Source organism: Lutra lutra, chromosome 9 (assembly GCF_902655055.1).
Source record: "Lutra lutra chromosome 9, mLutLut1.2, whole genome shotgun sequence".
NCBI lineage: Eukaryota > Metazoa > Chordata > Mammalia > Carnivora > Mustelidae > Lutra > Lutra lutra.
Window position 1 is genome coordinate 95,004,545 of NC_062286.1, and position 23,106 is coordinate 95,027,650.

General features: G+C 41.0%; 1 protein-coding gene and 1 pseudogene across 3 annotated transcripts in view; both read left to right on the top strand.

The window, feature by feature from the left end:
- The window catches only part of NAPB (NSF attachment protein beta), a 45,481-nt gene that overhangs the window by 15,018 nt on the left and 7,357 nt on the right, over positions 1-23,106 (top strand). For 2 of the 3 annotated variants that reach the window (XM_047746050.1, XM_047746051.1), the window contains exons 2-7: positions 1,479-1,558; positions 4,207-4,323; positions 6,144-6,190; positions 6,348-6,425; positions 17,899-17,954; positions 18,131-18,215. In XM_047746050.1, coding sequence (XP_047602006.1) covers positions 1,479-1,558; positions 4,207-4,323; positions 6,144-6,190; positions 6,348-6,425; positions 17,899-17,954; positions 18,131-18,215 — 463 coding nt within the window. Of the gene's footprint in view, positions 1-1,478; positions 1,559-4,206; positions 4,324-6,143; positions 6,191-6,347; positions 6,426-17,898; positions 17,955-18,130; positions 18,216-23,106 lie in introns of those variants that run through there. The other variant, XM_047746052.1, reaches the window with a different exon arrangement.
- On the top strand, positions 10,905-12,446 carry LOC125109246 (ubiquinol-cytochrome-c reductase complex assembly factor 1-like; annotated as a pseudogene).

Sequence of the window (23,106 nt, forward strand, 5' to 3'; positions counted from 1 at the left end):
TTAAACATCTTGATTGAGTACGGACTCTGGGTTAAGCCCTGCAGCGGCCACTATATATGGATTATTTCCATTGATCTTTATAATCACCCACAAGTAGAGATTCTGTTATCTGCTGTTTACACATGCAAAAACTTGAGGCCCAGAGAAGTTAAAGAATTAGCTTGGGTAAGACAATTAGTAGTTACCGCCTAAGGTGTGAGTCACACTGGAGTCAGTGTACTGCACAAGAGGCGTACTGACACAGAATTGTCTATGTTCCTCTGCTAGAGCTCAGACCCTCTTTGAGTTTCTGACATATGCATATGTGCTCACTATTGTTCATATTGTGCCCACCCTCCAAGGGTCAGCCTTGATCTCCCCTTTCTCTTAGTCCTTGTGTCCTTAAACCACTCTGAATTCCTCACTGCATATGGTGTTCTGTCTTCATTCTTTGGTTATTTATGTTTATAGTGTAGATAGACAAGGTAGAGAAACATCATTTATAAAAGGGTCTTAGTTTAGGGCGCCTGGGTGGCTCAGTGGGTTAAGCCGCTGCCTTCGGCTCAGGTCATGATCTCAGGGTCCTGGGATCGAGTCCCGCATCGGGCTCTCTGCTCGGCAGGGAGCCTGCTTCCCTCCCTCTCTCTGCCTGCCTCTCTGTCTACTTGTGATCTCTCTCTGTCAAATAAATAAAATAAAAAATCTTTAAAAAAAAAAAAAGGGTCTTAGTTTAGCTTAGGAAGAATGAAGGCTGAATTAGAAAAAACTGTGGTGCAAGTTACAGAGGATTGTTTTTGCTTTTGTGTAAGAGGACATGTCTGACAGCTAAAGCTGTCCCTCAGCGGAATCAGCTGTCTAGTGGAGAACTTTCCATAACAGTATGTATTCAAGCAGCAGTAGAGTTTCCTTCTCTCAGGATGTTATAAAATGCATTTCCACATGGGGTGATGGGCTGGACACTGAGGCCCTTCCATGATGGAGAAGAGCTTGTCTCCTGCCAGAGGTGATAATGTTGCAGTCAAAAAGCATGGCTTCAGGTTTTTGTTTGTGTTTTTGTTTTTTTTTTAAAGTCTGGATAAACATAGTGCTAAACTCTTAAAAAGCAGGGTAAAAAAATGTCTTTAATCTTCAAATTTTAATCTTATGCAAATATTGTACTTCTTATTTCTCCAATTGACCTAAAACTTCAATTTCTATACATGGAAAACTCTGATTAAAAACTCTGGCTCTGAGATGAGCCAGATCTGTATTTGAGTCTCAGTTCTGTGGCATCCTTGCTGTGTGACCTTGGGGTATTTACTTTACTTTTGTATGCCTCAGTTTCCTCATTTAGAAAACAGGGATAATAAGTGTGTACCCTTTGAGTGAGCAGCTAAGATTCTTTACTTGTCTGGCGCATAGTAAATTCTCATTAAATGCTTATTATTTGAGGGTGGGAGAGTTAGAGATGTGGATGGTTGCTGAAGGAGAACTTAACCTCGTTTTTAAATTTTTCTCAGAGGAAACACAAAAATAGAAGAGGCTTGTGAAATGTATACCAGAGCTGCAAATATGTTCAAGATGGCTAAAAATTGGAGTGGTATGTATAAAGTTTTTGGGTTTTTTTTTTTTTTTTTTTTTTGCTTTTCAGGCAGATAACTTTAAAATCATCTTGAAGGAAGAAATAACTGTCTGCATTCCTCCTGTTGGCTGAGACAGGTGTGCTTGCTGGAATAACTGGTGTGGCCACCGTGGCCTGGAAGAAAAGAACCTTGATCTAAGTGAACAAAGCCTGTTTTTTTTTGTTTGTTTGTTTTTTTACCTAAACATTGGTTGAGAATTTCTTACTGTGGGAGGAGTTCTGTGGTAGCTGATTGAGGTTACATTGAGAAATGTGACAGTGAGAGTGTTATTTCTGTAAACTCCAACAGATTTATTGTTACTTTTTAACATAATGCTTTCTGTCCAGTGAAATTATACATAACAAAATCAATTCCAAAATAGTGGAATTATTTTATTGGTCTGAGAAAAGATGACTCTTTCTAATAGTGATTTGAGAAACAAACTTGTCCCCTTCTATAAAAAAGGGGCTTGTTATGTCTCTGTGATAGGGTCTTTCTGTAATGAAAATAGAGCCAGCCTTCAGCTAGAACAGGGACTGGGTCTCTAGTCCTGGCTTGCACCTGCTACATGATCTAAAGTAGGGATGTTACCCTCTACACAAATCTTTTCTCCATTTGCTTTTCTCCCCTAGCTTTATTGAGATATAATGGACTATAATATTGTATAAGCTTAGGGTATATACTGTGTTGATTTACCCATTAAGGCTGACACTTTAAAAGCATTTCAGTGAAGAAATTGCTGTAGAAATATAAGAATCTGAATGAAAGGTCCTTTCTGAGTAAAATTCACTTATCGATTCAGTTTTAGGTTAAAAGGATATGTTATGTTTTCAAAATGTACTTACACCTGAATTATAACATTTTGAAAACTGTAGAGGAGAAAAGAGCATTGTCTCACCATTTGTATCTTTTGTATCATATAAAGGTATAGTCTAAGGAATGATTTGCATGTACTGATGAGATTGGCCAATGTTTGTATAACAGGAGCCAATCTGTTGGAAGCACTTTACTTGGGAGGCCCAAGCTATTACTGTACTCTTCTGAGGCAGAGCCCATCACAGCTGCCATTCAGTTAGCTGCTACCACATGTGCTTGCCTACTCCCCTGGCAGCCCCTCCTATGGGACCGCCCACCCCATGATTCACCAGTTTAAGGGTTAAAGCATGGTGGGCAAGGGTTCCCCAGCCCCACTCCAATTGGGGCCACTTCCTCTCTGATTGCTCAGACTGATGGCTGAGATTTTCAACACTGCCTCGGCACTCTTTCTCTGGCCAGAGCCAGAGTTGAGTCTGGGCAGGCTGGATCGGGAGTCCGTACTGATTTTCTTTTCCCTCAGGTGGAAAAGAGTCACTCCTCTGGAAGAGGAGTCAGAATAAGGGATGATGGCCAAAGCTTTGTGGAATTGAATGCTTTATTTCTTAATACCAGCAATGGTTTTTTTTGGTGTCTCTCACGATTTTCTGTACTTTTCTGAATCTTTTTGAAATGACTATTTTTTTTAAGTACCAAAAGGTCTTATGAAGTTCGTCATCATGTTTTTCCTAGTGGAGGGATCTCTTTCCCATCTATTCCTGTAAGTGCTGACTTCCCTATTCCAGACATCACTGAGCTGTGACCCCACAGGCCTTGTGCTTCCCAGTCTGTGGTGATGCTCTCTGAGCCAAGAACTTCATGACACTGGGGGCTCATCCTTGTCCAGGTTCCTCGTGCTGGCATTAAGGCATTAAAGCCTTCCAGAATTGTCCCCATAGCATTTTCAGCCTTCACCTCCCCTGCCCGCTGTGTTCATCCCTCCTGCAGGTAGTGTGGGCTTATCAGTGGCCTCTGTTCCGAGCTTTTTCTTGCCTTCAAGCATTTGTTCCTTGTTCATGTGACTCCTGTGACTAGGCATTCCTTCCCTCATTCTTTTCTGCCACTCCAGAATCTACAGTCCCTGATCAAAACCTTTTCTGAAAAAATTCTGTGCATAAACCTTGCACATTATGTCTTGTCCCAGCAGAAACCTGGACCATACCTAACCAAACCCATCCATCATCTCACAAGGAATGTGCAAGTTTTCACACTAACTGGGAGAAAAAAACATGTTAAACCTCATATGAAGTTCAGTCAGATTTTGTTATAACTTAAGAAACTTTGAGTTTTGAAATTGTGGGCCTGATTTTCACTCTTTGAGATACTTACTTTGTCCGAGAAGGTTCCATTAGCGCTTTCTTCAACAATGACAGCCAGGTCCATTGGACATTGTGAGAAAAAAGATGAGCAAATAAGTATCCCTGACCTCAGTGTTTTACCTTTCTTTAAACACCTGTAGCCTGAAGCCCTGGTCAGTGTTTAGTATATGCTGGAGTTGAATGGGACTGGCTCTGGTATTAAATGGAGACCTGTTGCCCAGGTGCCACTTGGAGGTTTCCTGGGGCTGAGAGATACTTTTGTCACTGTTCAACTTGGTTCTGGTTTCTTTACACATATCTGAGTTGCACTTGACCACATTTACATGTGCTTTTGACTGAAATGCTGTTTTTCAGTGACAAGGAACTTTTCCAGGAGTAGGTCCAGTACTTAAGAGCACAGACCACCCTGGGAACACCTGTTCCTCTGATTAATTGTAGTGACTTGTCTTCTTCAGCTGCAGGAAATGCATTTTGTCAGGCAGCCAAGCTCCATATGCAGCTTCAGAGCAAGCATGATTCTGCCACCAGCTTTGTCGATGCTGGCAATGCTTACAAGAAGGCAGACCCTCAAGGTAAGATGCACCTCCATCTCTACGACTAGAACCATATGGTCAATGTCAGGGACCTTTCTCATAGGGTATGCTGCTCAACCTTGGAGTCCTGGGAAAAATAAATTTTTGTGCTTTGGGATGATAGACATTTTAGTAATTTTAGGGATTTTTCCATAATCATTTTGAGGTTTTATGAGGAGAAATTATGTTCAATTTGTCCTGGCTATTTAGTTGACAGCACTGTTTTCTTAAATGCAATTTAACTTTATGAATATATTATTACTCAGTAAAGAAAAGGAATGGTCCCTCACTCCTAAATACCTGGTGCATTTTAAGATCCAGTTAATGGGAGATTATAATATCTGATAGGTTAAAAACAACTTATTCACCCAATATTCATCTGACTTTTTGAGGAATGTTTTTCAAAGTACTGGTTTTGAAGAAAGAATGAACTTGTGTATTTAAAGTGGCAAAATTTTGCAAATATTTCTTTTCTAGTTAAGAGTATACACTTAGTGATTAAAAGTACTAACTTCTTCCTTTAGCACATGCACTAGTAGCTGTGGAGTTTCATTTTTTCCTTTTAGCAGTGCATTTTAACACAGAAATCCCAACTTTTATTATGAATATATAATTGAGAATGAAGCTGCTTCCAGGGCTTTTGTATAAAGATTAATCACATTCTATTTCCACATGTTAAAAACTGGACATGGCCTAAATGAACAGCACAGATAGAATGGTAAAATTATAATGCATCAGTATTTTAGAATATGATGCAGGCATTAATAAAGTCCCTGGATTCAGAGCTTCTTCAATGAGCTGGTCCATATCTACATGGTAACCAAAGAACCACATGAGAATTGAGATCTCAAATTTATGAAGAAATGTGTGCACATAGAAATGCATCCAGAAAACATTGGAAGGAAAAGTGGATCAAAATACTAGCAGTGGGTTTGAGTGGCATCGTGGGTAGGTTATTTTTCTGTATTTTTAAAGATATAATAAACCACATTTCTTAACATAGCTTGGGAGGGAGTTGCTTTTAATTTTGCTAATCTGTGTACCTTTCTAATGCTTCAGTCAGGCCTTTTCTCTTTGCTAACTCCTTTAAAGCAAAAGCAATAAATTTGGAGCTGTCACCCATATGTCAGCCTTATAAAGACCACCATTTTGTGACAGGAAATTTGTTGGCTCAGTGTTTCAGAAAATTAATAGAATTTATTAGCATTTTTTTTCTTCTTTTTGGCATATATTGGTATACCAAAAGTTAGCATATTTTAATGTTGTATGAAATGTTGACTTCGAGTTGTTTGAACAGGTATTTCGAAGTGCTTTTGATTTTGGCTGCATGAAGAATCAAATCTATTGAAATGATCTTCCTTATGAAGGACTGTCTTCTAGAATTCATATATATATATGAATTCTAGAAGACAGATATATATATATAATATATATATATATATTATATATATATGATGTCATTTGAAGAATGTTTTTACATTTATGTTTTAGCAACTAGAGCTGATCAGTGTTGATGACAGCCCACATGGTTTTGTCTGCTTTTTAATGTAGTCTTGGCCCTGGCTGGGGTCTTCACTGTCAAGTTGAGAGTACTGAGCCAGTCCCAGGCCAGCTGCAGTTACACCTGTTGGGAACTGACTATACTGAGGGGTCTGGCCTTGTGTGTGATTTCTGCTTGCTTTTTACTAACTCACCTGCCCACCGTCCACAGCAAATGCAACCTCTTTAACATTCTAGTAAGAGCCAGGAAGATAGGCTCCCCAGAACCCTCTTTGACTGAATGGATTTTTCATTGTTTTTCTTAAATGCCTTCGCTTCAGAGGCTATCAACTGCTTAAATGCAGCCATCGACATTTACACAGACATGGTAAGACACTGCCTTGCTTGAGCGGCTATGGGGTGGAATCCTGGAGATGGCTTACAGTTGTACTTTTGTCATTGTTTTTTGCTTCCCAAAGGGATTGACATTCAAAATGGCAAAAGCAGAATGTGACTCTGTATTTTTGTTTTTTTTTTTTCCCCAGGGAAGGTTTACAATTGCAGCCAAGCACCACATCACCATTGCGGAGATCTACGAGACTGAACTGGTAGACATTGAGAAGGTAAGCCAGGGCACAGTTCCTCCACAGCTGGGTACGAGGCAGGTGGATGACATGACTCGGGGAGCCCTCTCCCTTCCAGCAGAGTTAAGTGGTACAGCGCCATTGAGATGGCTTCATATGGAGCGTGGGGGGCCTGACAGACTGAAGACTAGATGGGCCTCTTTTGGGGTGAGCGCATGGCCTCTGAGAGCCGGGTAAGGTTTGCCAGGCCTTCCTGATATCTCTGCTCTGGGTGACTCATGTCTGGATGGTGGTGTTAGCAGAAGTCTTTCTCTTGGTCACCAAGGCCTCTGTGGCCCTGTGAAGGAGCTTTAGGACTGGAGGCATCTTCACACCTTTATATTCAGGCCCTGACCTGGAGGAGGAAGGGAGCTGAATGCCAGCTTGGCCACACCTGGTCTGGTTTGCTGAGCTCTGGTTTATAGTAGCAAAAGAAGAGAGGCAGGAAAAAATGCTCACTGAGGACCACTGTTTCCCAGGCTCTGTTCCTGCTGGCATGCTGTGGATTTAACTGCTTTCCAGCTTTACAACACAGAGGTCCCTTTATGGGTATAGGAGTTCGGACTTGGAAGGACTGCACTGCCTGGAACCACTTAGGTTGGAACCAGCGGAGCTGAGGCAAAGCTGGCCCCAGCCCTTCCTCCCGTTTCATACTGTCTTCTCAGTCAGGAGATGGCTGGCAGGGCTCAAGGACCTTGGCAAGAGAAAGACATTTGTCAGACTCCAGAGGCTGCCGCAATTCTGGAGACAGATGTTTGTGTAACACTGTCCTAAGTACTGTAGAAGGAAGACAGGAGGTGTGAGTGAGAAGGACAAACAGTAGTGGAGTCCATTGGTTGTTCCTGCCAGGCTGATGAGCACCAGGCATGCTCTTAGGAGTACAGTTGTGTCCTATCTGAATAGTCAGAGCACTCCTTGAGCTGCTCTGGCATCAGACAGGCGTCCCTCTTCCTCTCTTTTGTCTCATGGTTTCTCTCAACCTCTGGCACACGTGCCTAATGGTGCCTCCTCTTCTCCCCACCCTCTAGTGTGGAGCACCGGGGGTTGACTCCTTGTCTTCCCTCACTCCACATTGCTCCCTTGGTACTCTCTGTGCACTCAGCATCATAGCTTTACAGATCATCTGTATGCCAGTGGCTCACAAGTCCATCTGCAGTCCGCACCTCTCTCTACACCTCAGATTCTACCCTTCTGTCTGTGACCATCACCTCCAACCCAGTGTGTCTGAGTCAGAATTCTGATACCCCACCATGATGTTCCCCTCCGAACCATAGGCATCCCTGCCTTCTCCTTTTCTCTACATCCAGCCTGTAGGCGATTTCTCTGATGGTGTCCTCCATGCTCCCACATCTGGGCACCTTTCACTACCTTGTTGTCAGCTTTCCCTGGATCTCTGCAAGGAGCCTCCAAATTGGCCTCCCTTCTTTTCCTGCTGGAGTTCTGAGTCCTGGGCATAGGGTCCTCATCACCCCTTCTTTTGGATTCACCCTCATCTGTTTCTGTGCATTTTCTTAGGGAAAGGAGGCTTTATACTGACAAATAGCATGTTGACCAAAATTCCAGGGGACCATCAAGAGGGTAGGTGTAATATGGTAGCAAGTTAGCAAGATGGACACTGTTGCCAGCATAAGAAATTTCCTCCTGATACGAAATGGTAATCTCGTATATATAACACTGGTTTTGATACTGTCAGTAATAGTGACCCTCTACCCCAGTGTAAGGATTGCCAGAGCAGTCCTTGTCAAAAGTACATCAGATTGTGTCTCTACTGCTTACAACCTGATGTTGCCTCCTCTTCACCCAGAGGAATAGCCTTGGAGATGGACTCTGAGGCCCCACTGATCTGCCTCTTCATCCCTTTGCCTCTCTGAACTTTCCTCTTGCTCTGCCTCACCATTCTCCCCCATGCTATATCATGCTGTGGCCACCATGGCCTCTTTGCTGATCTTCACACATGCCAGATGAGCTCCTATCTCAGGACCTTTGTACTGCTGTTTCCTCTGTGGGGCTTTTCCACTGATGCCTACATGGCTAACTCCCACTTGTCCTTCAAATTTTTGCTCATTTGTTACCTTTTCCATGAGACTTATCATGACCACCTAGTTGAAATTGGAACCCGGCCTGTCACAAATACGTACCCAGACACCTCCCCCACCTTAGCTTTTTCTTTTTTTGCAGCACACTTATTGCCTTACATCATATGCTACAAATGCTTGCTCATCATTCCTGTTATTCATCATCTTTCCCTACACTAGAGTGGGTGCCTATATCTGCACAGAGCTTTGCCTCTGGTTTACTGATTTATCCCAAGAACCCAGAACTCTGATAAATAAGCAGATAATGTACCCATCTCTGCCATAGCAGCATACTCACCAAAGCACATAGAATCTTAGTGGGGGAGTTGTCTCTTACTGCTAAAGTCAGATTGGTATTGTTAACCTTTGCCCCCTGACTTCATGCTAAGCACTACCTTGTAGCTGTGCAGCAGAAAATTCACTGACTTATACACAGAATTCATGATTTGGCCATTTTTTGTCATTAATATGCCATGGTTTTCTAAGAATACTTTGCTTGTGACTAAATCAGGGCCACTGAGTGTGTTGCATGTGCCCCTTTTCATTGGGGAAGCTATCTGTAGACTCTGGAGAGGGTGAGGAGACCCAAACCTGAACCCTTCTTTGCTCCCTGGTGCAGAATTGAAAATGAACAGAAAGGAGATGTGTCTGGTGTGGCTGGGATATTTTTTTTGGTCAGGGTGTCTTGAAGGGCTCAATATCTTTACTGAGGTTGAATCATCTTGCGGGGACAGCAGTCATGCAGAGCGTCTTTCTAGCAGAGGTTGCATTGTCGACTCCTTGCCCAGCATGGTCAGGAAGGAACTCTGAGTCAGGAGCCCACAGCACTGTATTGCCTCTGCTGCCAGGGCATGTTTTTGGGCAACCATTTCATACATGGGTATCCATAAAATTCAGAGTGGATAGAATGATCTATAGCATACTCTTGTTTTCCTTCTTTTTAAAAAATTTTTGATTTGTCGGGGCGCCTGGGTGGCTCAGTGGGTTAAGCCTCTGCCTTCGTCTCAGGTCATGATCTCAGGGTCCTGGGATCGAGCCCCACATCGGGCTCTCTGCTCAGCAGGGAGCCTGTTTCCCTTTCCCTCTCTCTGTCTGCCTCTCTGCCTACTTGTGATCTCTGTCTGTCAAATAAATAAATAAAAATTTAAAAAAATTTTTTTTTTTGATTTGTCATGGCAGCTTCTAATGCCCGGATGGTTTTCCTGCCATTCTACGAGTTGGCCAGCAGGTGGCATCTCCCTTCGCTGATGTGGTATGCCCTTTTAAAAGCAATTTAAGAGTATTACTCAGCACACGCAGGGTTACCTTGTGGTGTTCCCTGATATTTGGGCTCCTGTGTTTATTTTATTTTATTTTATTTTAAGATTTTACTTATTTGACAGATATTGAGAGAGAGCAAGCACAAGCAGGGGAAGCAGCTGGCAAAGGGAGAGAGAAGTAGGCTCCCTGCATAGCAGAGACCCTCCCTCACCCCTCCCCCATCATGACCTGAACCCAAGGCAGATACTTAACTGACTGAGCCACCAGTTTAGAAACATTATTGCCTTTGCTTGGTGCTCAAAGTTTAAGTTTGAAAAATCAATTATATTATCAGTTATATATATTGTTTGAAAAATCAGTTGTATATATAAATGGAAGGTATCTTACATTTCGTTTACTACAAATAAATTTTTTTCCCTGTTAATACAAGCTGTTATATGTTCTCTGATTTAGTTAGTGAACAACAAAGTGTGGAGTTTCAAAGACTCACATTATTTATTTGATTTTATGAATTAAACAAAAATAAATGGGTCCTCTTTAAATGGGCTTTTTAGAAAAATTTTCTTAAGATTTAGTCATTTCTTTTAAAGAGAGAGTGTGTGCATGCGTGTGTGTGTGTGTGTGTGTGTGTGTGTGTGTGAGAGAGAGCAGGGGGAGGAGCAAAGGGAGAGGGAGAGAGACAGAATCTTTTTTTTTTAATTTATTTTTATTTTTTTTAAATTTTTTATAAACATATATTTTTATCCCCAGGGGTACAGGTCTGCGAATCGCCAGGTTTACACACTTCACAGCACTTGCCATAGCACATACCCTCCCTGATGTCCATAACCCCACCCCCCCTCTCCTAACCCCCCTCCCCCCATCAACCCTCAGTTTGTTTTGTGATATTAAGAGTCACTTATGGTTTGTCTCCCTCCCAATCCCATCTTGTTTCATTTACTCTTCTCCTACCCCCTTAACCCCCCATGTTGCATCTCCTCTCCCTCATATCAGGGAGATCATATGATAGTTGTCTTTCTCCGATTGACTTATTTCGCTAAGCATGATACCCTCTAGTTCCATCCGCGAGAGAGAGACAGAATCTTCAAGCAGATTCCTCACTGAGTGCAGAGCTTGACTCAGGGCTCAATCTTATTCCATGACCCATGAGATCATGACCTGAGCCCAAACCATGAGCCGGACGCTTAAACAGCTGAACCACCCAGGCGCCCCTAAATGGGCTTTTAAATGACCCAGAGGAACTGTGATCCATTTCTGTTTCAGCCCCTCGAGAACATGATTTAATACTGTTTGTTACTGTGTGGGTGTGCCTGTGGCAAGTTCATGTTAGGTCCTATCTAGGGGTATATGTTCTAAAAGAATTGATCCCATCTGAAGGCCATTTAAATCTATCTACAAAGTAGATTCTTCTTGTGACTTGGAAATTACATTTGCTTTAGGACACTGATGAGGACCACAGTCCTAGAGGGTCTTGTCTCTCATTTCAGGATTCATATATTTTCCAGCATCGTGACATTTACCAGATTCCCTAGGAAGGAATATTATTGCAGTTCCTTTGGTGGGCTACTTAAATAACAGGATAACAAGCTGGTTTTGTATTTATTGTTATGTGTGGTGTTGCTATTGGTGGCTGTGCTCTACTTTTGATATTTATCATGGTCTTTGAAATTGTAAGAAACAGCAAGCAGATTTCTAGTGGGAAGGGTCTACTTGTGCCTGGTAAATTTCACTACATTTTAAAATTCTAAACCAGGTGTGGACATCCAAAGATGACCTGTGAGGCTGTTGCCAGGCACCTGCTGGTGAAAGGACAACATAGGCAAAGGGTGGGGGCCCCGGGGACTCTGGAAGCTCCCCCCTTACCCAGAAATAGTTGTAGAGGAACATGGTATTGCTGGTGTGAGTCCTTAGGAACCAGATTACTATTTCCCAGTGGGTTCCAGTATGCAGCCAGTTGGTACCTGTATCTTCTACACAGGGATAGTACGGCAGGTCTCTGTCTGGTACTTTCCGGTGTTCTCAGAAGAGCCAGTCCCTAGAATGTGGTAGATCAGAACTGATTCCTGGGATAGATGTTCAGTGGAGTAGGAAGTGTCACACCACAAATAAGCTTTGTACTACCAAGTATTCTCCACAGCCTATGGAGGAGAAGGTTGGTGCCTTCATGAAGATAATAGAAGCCATGGGATTTACAGGACCTTTGAAATACAGTAAATGGAAAATTAAGGTTGTAGCCCTGCGCATGTATACTAGCTGTGTGGAGAAAGTTGACTTTGAGGAATTCTTTCTAAGGTGTCAGATGCCTGATACATTCAATTCATTGTTTCTTATGACTCTGGTTCACATCTGGGTGTGTCTAGTCCAAATGAAGAAGGAAGGGCAGAGTGGGAAATACTTATGTGGGATCATAGTTCATTTTATGTGGGACGATGTTGCAGTGTGGAAGAGTCATGGGGCTTAGGATCATCTAAAGCAGAACTATCAGATGGGGTCACAAAATGGGTTAATGTGGTTTTTAACATTACGATGTTCTCCCTACAGAGTGAGGAATGAATAGAGTTTATATATGTATTATAAAAGTCATACATGTTCATAAACTAAAAAATCAACAGTAAAAAGCATTTAATGTAAAGACAAGTGTCCTTTCCCCATTCCCCTCCCAAAAGTAACCTTTTTTTTTTTTAAGATTTTATTTATTTGACAGAGAAAGATCACAAGTAGGCAAAGAGGCAGGCAGAGAGAGAGGGGGAAGCAGGCTCCCCGCTGAGCAGAGACCCCCCAGTGCGGGGCTCGATCCCAGGACCCTAAGACCATGATCTGAGCTGAAGGCAGAGGCTTAACCCACTGAGCTACCCAGGCGCCCGAGAAGTAACCATTGTTAAGAGTTGATGTGTATCTTTCTAGTTGTTTCCTATATAAGTGTAAATTATAAATATGTGTCCTTTAACATAACACAAATGGGCTTAACCATGCAGTTTTGCATCTTGGCTTTTTAATTGAATACATACTAATTTTTTTTTTAAGATTTTTTTTTTAAGATTTTATTTATTTTATTTGACAGACAGAGATTACAAGTAGGCAGAGAGGCAGGCAGAGAGAGAGAGGAGGAAGCAGGCTCCCTGCTGAACAGAGAGTCTGATGCGGGGCTCGATCCCAGGACCCTGGGATCATGACCTGAGCCGAAGGCAGAGGCTTTAACCCACTGAGCCACCCAGGTGCCCTTTTAAGATTTTTTTTAAAGTAATCTCTACACCCAACTTAGGGCTCAAACTCAGGACCCTGAGATCAAGAGTTGCCCCAATGACTGAGACAGCCAGGTGTCCCTATATGAGATATGCTTTTACTTTATGATTGTTTTTAAAATTCAAAATATTTTAACTAAGACAGAAATCCCTTTAATCATGAATCTCATCAATAACCTAGTCAGTTACCTCTTTTCAGGTGGTAATCAACTGTTTCCACTCCGGTGTATATCTTTAAAAGCTTTCTTCTGTGTTATCTATAGAAAATATATAATATTGATTTTGTGTGTGTATATTTGATTATACATATCATCCTGTGTACTAATATGCAATCAATATGTACTTAATTTTTTTTTCACTCGACAGTATGTCTTGGAGATTTTTTTCATGCTACATGGGAGTTAAGTGGGAGGTCATCACCACATTGTATTTGTTAGAATTATTTTCACACACTCCTATATCATTATCAAATGGTATCCTGTGCTTACTCTATGTATAAAATTGTGGTCTTTGAGGCTAAATCATGGAGGTGATGGTTTCCTACAGAGAGGATATTTCCAAATTCTCATGTCTTTGGAGGAATTGTATATATAGGAACCACAGTGGACATGTGTTCATTTTAAGATGTTTTCAGTGCATTTACATGCCTTTCTCTAGGACAGCAGACCATTGGCATTTCTGTTCATTCTAAAAGGAAGATAGCGTATGTCAGAGTTTTAGCTCCTATATAGCAGCGTCATCATCATTTGTTTTGGAGTCAGTGAGTACTGACTGTCTTTGTAAGTGTGTTCTTTGGTTTCTTGTTCATTTTTTTTCACTATCAGGCCTTTCTGCTATCTTTGCTACCCAGAGTGGGTCAGCAGCCTTGAAGCTATTCATGTAGCTGAGTGTTCCACATGTCCTCAGGTACTTACTGTCCAACTCTGGCAGCACCCAGTGGATATAGGGTGGTACTGCTAGTACCAAATCACTTAATGACAACCAGTGACACCCCCTGGCCAGCCAAAGCTTTAGCTGACTGCCATGCAGTGGCACAGTAGCTCTTCTAATTAGCCTGTTTTGTCTTGTCACCATGGACTAAACTTGCCTGGACGTTAGACTGCTAGAGCCATGTGGGCTTATGGCTTCATTAAGGTTACTGACTCTTAAACCTCAGGAACCTCTTAGTTATCACCCCCCACCATGAATTTCCTTTGGACCTTCATAAATATCTCCATCATGATCTCCAGCACTTTGAACCTTCTGTGTTACTTTATAATGTTAGTTCCACTTGACTGCATGCTTTGTAAAGCCAGGAAACCTGTCAACCACATGTTTTTGCTTACATAGTAAAGCAAAACACTGAGTGAATAAATACTTGTTGAATGAATGAATAATTTGAATTTCAGCCTCTGAAATTCTGTTTTAAAGCACCCCCCCCCAAAAAAAATGAGTTGTGACAACCTCTTTTCTCTGAAACTTCTCTGTTAAGCCACTAGATAAGGCTTTCCTTTCTACTACAGCCTCTGTCAAAACTTGGGAATATCATAAACTTTGATTATTGTTTTAATTAGTATTATTAAAAACCAAGCTTTGGTTTTCTTTTTTACTATGATAAATTTAGCTGTAGTTTACAGTTATAACATTTCGATGAACCACTATCATTATTTAAGAACTATTAGGTTAAACCAAATTGTCCACATTTGGCCATTTATTTTTACCCCCAAAACAGCAGTTACAGACAGTTCAACCCAACACTGTTCATTGAGATCTGGTGTTGTAAGAACTGTAGAGATACGTAGTGACACTCCCCACCTGCCCCAGGAGTTATAGGGGCCATCATTTGAAATGCAGCTTGCCTTCATTCACTTAGCATCTATTTATTGAGCACTACTGTATGATAGACATGCTAGGCTCAGGGACATAATGGTGAGTGAAACTCTCATATAACCTGCCCTCGCAGAGCTTACATTTTAGTGGGAGAATAAATGCATTGATCAGATCATCCCACAGGCATGTGTATGTGACAGTCTGACAAATGCTCCAAAGGAATCTATCCCAGATGTTTTCTATATGTGTTTATGTATTTGTAAAAAGAGGGCCACAGTGTGTCTTTCATGTATTTTTGTTAATTTAATATTTCATGAAGAAATTTCCATATTGATACCATCTGTCATTATCTTTTTTTTTTTTTTCCAGGAGGCTCCACCCCCCCAACGTGGAGCCCAACACAGGGCTTGAACTCACAACCCTGAGATCAAGGCCTGAGCTGATATCAGGAGTTGGACCCTTAATCAACTGAACCACCCAAGCACCCCATCATTATTCTTTTTTTTTTTTTAAAGATTTTTTATTTATTTATTTGTCAGAGTGAACACAGGCAGACAGAGTGGCAGGCAGAGGCAGACGGAGAAGCAGGCTCCCGCTGAGCACAGAGCCCAATGTGGGACTTGATCCCAGGACGCTGGGATCATGACCTGAGCCGAAGGCAGTGGCTTAACCAACTGAGCCACCCAGGCGTCCCCCCCATCATTAATCTTAGGGTAGTAGTCTATTATATTTAACCACTTGCCTTGTTTCTAATTTTGCCTCTGTTATAAATAATACTCAGAAAATTTATTGGGGGAGCATATTAGTTAGAGTAGGCTGACCAAAAAGACCCAAACCATAATTGTTTAAACCCAGAAATGTCAGGGTGCCTGGGTGGCTCAGTTGGTTAGGCTTCGGCTTGGGTCATGAACCCAGGGTCCTGGGATCGAGCCCTGCACCAGGCTCTCTACTCAGCAGGAAACCTGCTTCTCTCCTTCTGCCTGCCCCTCTGTCTGCTGCTCTGCTTACTTGTGCTCTCTATCAAATAAATAAACAAAATCTTAAAAAAAGAAAAATAATAAGCCCAGAAATGTCAGTTTTTCACACATTGTCAATGTGCTTTGTAGTCCAGACTTGGCTAATATTGGTTGTGGCCCCTTTAGCCTGAGGCCTCAGAGGTAAACAAATTCTATAAACCAAGTCATTTTTGGTCTTGGTCATTGTACTAGTACTTGCAGAAAGTGGGGGCTGAGGCATTATGGCCAAGTCTGTCTGTTTCCAGTCAGCTCTGAGGAGCCATACCCAAAGCTTTAACATGGTTCCCTAAGCCTGTTTGGTTTGTTGTTTTGTCTTTGTGCCTCCCTCTTAAGTCATTACTTGGGACTTCCTTGAAGCTATGGGCTTAGTGGGAAGGGAACACCTGTAGACTGCTTGCATAATGCCAGCTTCCTCTTTAGGACTTACTGGGAAAACCTTGAAATTTAACACCCACAAGTTAAGATTGGTTTTACAGGGACACCTGAGTGGCTCAGTCAGTTAAGCAGCTGCCTTCTGCTCAGGTCATGATCCCAATATCCTGGGATTGAGTCCCACATCGGGCTCTTTCCTTGGCAGGGAGACGACTTCTCCCTCTGCCTCTGCCTGCCACTCTGCCTGCCTCTGCTCTCTCTCTCTCTGACAAAGAATAGGTTTTACGGGGCGCCTGGGTGGCTCAGTGGGTTAAGCCTCTGCCTTCGGCTCAGGTCGTGATCTCAGAGTCTTGGGAACAAGTGCCGCATCAGGTTCTCTGCTCAGCGGGGAGCCCGCTTCCCCCTCTCTCTCTGCCTGCCTCTCTGCCTACTTGTGATCTTTCTCTCTGTCAAATGAATAATGAAAATCTTAAAAAAAAAAAAATAGGTTTTGCATTTTTTAATCACTTGGGGAAAAAAGCAGTTCATGACACATAAAAATCACGTGAAGTCAAAATTTCATTGTCTACAGATAAAGGTTTTGGAACATAGACATGCTGCTTTTGTGGCACTGCAGGAGAGCTAAGTTGTTGCAACAGATCGTATGGCTCACAAAACCTAAAATATTTATAATTTGGGCAATTACAGAAAAGTTTGTCAGACACCTAGTTTAAAATGTTGTTCAAGCTTACGTTTTGCTGTTTGGGATATAGAGGTCATCGGCCTTTCCAGTCTTACCAGGCCCTATCACTGGACTTTGCCTATTCCTTTTATAATTGCCTACAAACAAGCTAATTCTTTCCCGAGTTGTTCTTTCTCACAAAACTTTGCTGCCATAGAGCTTCTTCTCTTGGAGTTTCTGGCTCCAGTAGGGATGTGTTTGTGTTCTGCCTTCTGAGTTGTCATATGCTTGATCTCCCTCTGTTATGCCACAGGGTTTCTAGCTTTCCGGCCTGCAGCTTGTTTCCTCTCTCTGGACTGTTAAGTTAGCACCACACATTTTAGATTGAAGCAACGTCCTCATTCTAGCTGACACTTAAGGTATTAAGGAGGAAATTCTGTGCTGCTGTGGTAAGCTGTCGATCTAAAATGCTTCATATGTCTCTAAAATAACCATCCAGTGTCGCTGTCCTGGGTTTGGCGGCAGTGCGTACATGGTGGTTGAAGTATATTCTGCCCTTTGCAGTAATTTAGGAATCAGGCAGACAGCAGTTCTGTTGTCTTCAGTTTTTGGCTTCCACTATCACTCCAGACTTGGTCATTGGCGTTCTAGCTCTTGGGAGGGGAAGAGACCTGGAGAAGGGTGCACAGTTAGATGGACAGGCCAAGCCTGGAAGAGGCTCACAGCATGCCTCTTTACATTCTGTTGGAAACAACAGGACACAATGACCTGGAATTGCATTGGGGGCTGGGGAAATGATGTAGCTGGGCGTTTGCTTCGGGGGAAGGAAAGAAGAGATTTTGATGGATGGTAAGTATTCTGTCACTAGGCTTCTGGATGTGCATGCTCTCTTGTCTCCCCCAAAGAAAGGAGGCCAGCTGTGAAAGGTGTGCTGTTGAAATAAGTTTATCATCTATAGGAATAATACCACTGCAATTTAATGTGTAATTGTAGCTCTTCTGAGAAGCAGTTTGAATAAAATGCATGTGTGTTTTTCAGGCTATTGCACATTATGAACAATCAGCTGATTATTACAAAGGGGAAGAATCCAACAGGCAAGTGCTGTTTTTCTTAATATAATTAAATGGGTTTTGTTACGTGCGATAAAAGACAAACTTTTACTGTACTCTGGGAGCATATCGGGCTGTACCAAATAAAGGTGTTGTACTGGGATACCTTTTAATTTTTCTGTTGGATTGTTAATTTGCTCTGCTCTGGTTCTTGATTTCAGTTCAGCTAACAAGTGTCTGCTGAAAGTGGCAGCATATGCTGCCCAGCTGGAGCAGTACCAGAAAGCCATCGAGATCTACGAGCAGGTGAGGCTGCTGTGGTCTCAGCAGTTTCTGGTAGAAGTCACTGAATCTTGTTCTTTCTTAATTATACATTTTATTTAATTTTGCTTTTTATCGAGATATAATTCACATATCATATAATTCACTCTGGTAAAGAATACAAGTCAGTGGGTTTTAGTATAGTCACAATTGTGTAACCATCACCAGCACCTAATTCCAAGCATTTTTGTTATCCACTAGTTGGGAGGACTCCATTCTTCCCTCCTCCCAGTCTCTAGAAACCAACATCTAGTTTCTGTCTCAATGGATTTGTTTATTCTAGGCCTTCTAGGATAGGTGGTCTTTTGGGACTCACTTCTTTCATGTAGCAGTTTTTTTTCAAGGTTCATCTTTTTTTTAGCATGTAATGATATTTCCTTTCTTTTCATAGCTGACTAATATTCTGCAGTCTGTTTACCTGTTTATTAGTAAATGTTTACCATTTGAGTTTTCTTCACTTTTGAACTGTTTACAAATAATGCTGCTCTGAACATTTGTGTTCATGTTTTTGTGAAGGGAGGCTTGCCATTGTCTTGGTTATATGCCAGGGGTTGGGATTGCTGGTTTATGTGGCAGGTCTGTTTTTAATTCTTTGAGGAACCATCAGACTCATCCACAGCGCCTGCCCCATTTTACATTCCCACCAGCACTGTGCCAGGATTCCAGTTGCTCCTTATCCTTACCAGTACTGTCTTTTTGGTAATAGTTACCTTAGTGAGTATGAAGTAATTCGTTGTGGTTTTGATTTCCATTACTTCATTACCTTCATGGTTGGTGATGTTGACCCTTTTCATGTGCTTGTTAGCCATTTTATATCTTCATTGGAGAAATGTTCGTTCGATTTCTTTGCCTATTTTTGAAGTGGGGTGTTCGTTTTTTAGTATTGCATTTTAGGAATTCTTATTTCTAAGAAGTTAGAAATTCTTGTTTTAGATATTTATATTTTATTTATATTTTAATTTGTATCTTAGATATTAATTCCTTATCAGATATGTGATTTACACATATTTTCTCCTATTCTGTGGGTTGCTTTTTACTCTGTTGTTGATGTCCTTTGACATGTAGTTTTGTTTTTGTGGTTTTTTTTAAAGATTTTATTTATTTATTTGACAGACAGAGATCACAAGCAGGCAGAGAGGCAGGCAGAGAGAGAGGAGGAAGCAGGCTCCCTGCCGAGCAGAGAGCCCGATGTGGGGGCTTGATCCTAGGACCCTGGGATCATGACCTGAGCCAAAGGCAGAGGCTTTAACCCACTGAGCCACCCAGGTGCCCCTGACATGTAGTTTTTAACTTGGATGAAATCCTAAGAGTTTTATAGTTAGAGCCCTTAGGTTTAGGTCTTTGATTCATTTTGAGTTAATTTTTGTATATAGTGTTAGGTAAGGACCCAACTTCACTCTTTTGCTTGTGGATATGCAGTTTTCCGAGCACTTTTTGTTGAATACACTGTCCTTTTGCCATTAAATGGTCTCGGCCCCCTCGTAGGAAATTATTTGACTAATACTCTGTTTGACTATTCTGTCCCATTAGTCTTATATGTCTGTCTGTATGCCAGTATCACATTGTCTTGATTTTATGGCTTTGTTTTAAAATCAGGAACTGTGAGTCCTTCAACTTTGATCTTTTTTTTTCAACCCAAGATTATTTGCCTATTCTGGGACCCTGTCATGTCATATGAACTTTAAGATCAGTTCGTCAGTCCATACTTCTTAGCCAGCTGGAATTTGATGGGGATTACATTGAATCTATAGACCGATTTGGAAAATACTGACATCTTAACATTGTTAAGTTTTCCGTACTATGAACCCAAGGTGCACTTGCTTTTGTTTAGATCTTCTCTAATTTCGTTCAGTAATATCTTGAAGTTTTTAGTGTGTAAGCTTTGCACTTCTTTGATTAAATATACTCCTAAGTATTTTATTCTTTTTAATGCTATTGTAAATGGAATTGTTTTCTGTTTTCTTTTCAGATTGTTAATTGCTAGTTTTATGTACTGCAACATTGATGAACTAGTTTATTAGCTCTAATGGGTTTGGGGGTTTTTTGTTTGTTTGATTTTTGTTTTTCTTTGATTCCTTGGGATTTTGTTTGTACAAAATCATGTATTCATGTCACCTGCAGGTAGCTCTACTTATTCTCCAGTTTGGTGGCCTTTTACGTCATTTTCTTGTTATTTGCCCTGACTAGACCTTCTAGAGCAATGGTAAATAGAAGTAGCAAGAGCACACATCCTTGTCTTATTCCCATCTTAGACAGAAAGCTTTCAGTCCTCATCATTCAATAGGATGTTAGCTGTGGGTCTCTGGTGGATATGCTTTATCAGTTTGAGGAAGTACCCTTTTCTTCCCTTGTAGAGTGTTTTTATCCTCAAAGTATTTTGGCTTTAGTCAAGCACTTTTTTATCCATCTGTCGAGATGATCATATATTTTTTGTTCTTTATTAATATGCTGCATTCCATCAATGGATTTTCATATTTTGAACCAACTTCTTACATTCCTGGGATAAATCCTTCTTGATTATTGGAAAGTTTGGGGGTCTTCAAGAGTACCTTCAGGTTTGATAATTCTCTGGAAGCACTCACAGGATTCAGTGAAAGTTGTTATGCCACAGTTATGGCTTATTATTCCAAAGGATACAGATTAAAATCAGCAAAAAGAAGAGGTGCTTAGGACAGGGTTCAGGAGTGTTGCAAGTGTAGAACTTCCTTTTGTCCTTCCCCAGTGGAGTTGTACAGACAGTACTTATTACTTCTCCCAACAACGATGTGTGATGAAAATATCCATGGAGTATTGCCAACAGGGGAAGAAGTTCACCTTACTGGGTGTCTAGAATTTTTAATTGTGGCTCAGTCACAGATTCTCCAGTCCCTCCTTAGGTTGAGCTTCAGAACCATATTGTCAGAGACATCCAAGTAAGCAAAAACACTCTTTCAGGCAGGACATTCCAAGCAAGGGCTTAGAGGTGACTCCCCAGGAGCCACAGACAAAGGCAAGACCTTACTTAGGAGAAAACTAATCCTGTACTGTATAATGTGTAATCCTTTTTATAAATTGTCTCAGTTAGTTTGCTAGTCTAATTGGAGGATTTTCAATGTATATTCATGAGAATATTGATCTTAAATTTTCTTGTGAGAGCTTTGGTTTTGGTAGCAAGGTAATACTGGCCTTAGGGAATGAGTTGGAAAGTATTCCCTTCTCCTCTTTGGAAGAATTTGTGAACGATTGGTGTTCGTTCTTTAAACATTTGGTAAAACTCAATGATTTTCTCTGTACTTCTGTTTTAAGTTTCATTGATTTCTAATGTTATTATTTCATGCTTTTTTTTTTTTTTTTACTCTTTTCACTCCTTTATAAATCTTCTGTGCTCTTGCCACTCATCCCTCTCCTGGTACCTCACACCCCTGGCAACCATGGAATTTTTTATAGTTTTGCCTTTTCATCATGTCAGATGGTTAGGAAATCACACAGTATATGGACTTGCCCATTGGCTTTTTTCATTTTAGTAATATGCATTTAAAGTTCCTCCATGTTCTCTGATGTCTCGAGAGCTCATTCGTTTTTAGGGCTGAATTATTTCCCATTATGTGAATGTACCCCAGCTACTACTGAAAGACACCTACTGAACGACATCTTCATTCCTTCCAAGTTTTGGAATTGTGAGTAAAGCTGCTATAAACATCCCCAAGCAGATTTTTGCATGGACATTTTTTTTCACTTCTGTGGGTAAATATCAAGGAGCACAATTGGTGGATCTCACGGTAAGAATATGCTTAGTTTTGTAGCATACTGCCAAACTGTCTTCCAGTAGGGCTATACCATTTTGCATTCCCACCACCAGTGAATAAAGTTCCTGTTTCTCCACATCCTCGTCAGCATTGGGTGTTGTCAGTGTTCTGGATTTAGACCATTCTGATAGGTGTGTGGAGGTATCTCATCATTATCTGAATGTCATTTTCCTGATACCATATGATATGGAGCAATTTTTCATATGTTAGACTTGCCATCTGTGTATCTTCTTTGGTGAGATGTCTTTAAAGATCTTTGGTCCATTTTTTAATTGATTATTTACTTTTTTTTTTCTGTTTTAATTTTTTTATTTTTTTATAAACATATAATGTATTATTAGTCCCAGGGGTACAGGTCTATGAATCGCCAGGTTTACACACTTCACAGCACTCACCATTCATGCTTATTTTTTTAGATTTATTTTACTATTCTTTTTTTAGGGAGTTGAGATAGGAACTGAGCTTATTGGTTTTCCTCTTTGTTGTGTATGCATGTTTTGTGCTGTAAGTTTCCCTCTAAACACTGCTTTCACTATGTCTCACAATTCTGTTATATTATTTTATTTATTTCTTTGTATATATTGATTTCTGTGGATTATTTAGACATGTTTTGCTTAATTACCAAGTGTTTGGAGATTTTCTTCTTTTTCTGTTGTTGATTTCTGGTTTGATTCTATTGTAGCTGGAGAATACACTATAATTTCAATTCTTAAAAATTTGTTAAAGTTTTATGACTCAGAATATGGTCTGACTTGGCCTTTGTTCTGTGGGTCTGCTGTTGCTTCATAACATGTTCTATAGTGTTGATCAGATCTTCTTGGTTGATGGGATTGTAGAGTTCCATATATTTGTTGATTTTCTATCTCAATACATTGTTGAGAGGGGGGTGTTGGAGTCTCTGTGATTATGAATTTGTCTCTCTTCTTTCATTACTATCAGTCTTTGCTTAGTGTATTTTGCAGCCCTGTTGTTTGCTGTATACATGTTTAGGTTTGCCATGTCTTTTGGTGGGTTGACACTCTTATCATTATATAATGTCCCCTTGATGTCCCTAGTAGTTTTCTTTGTTCTGAAGTCTACTTTATCTGATA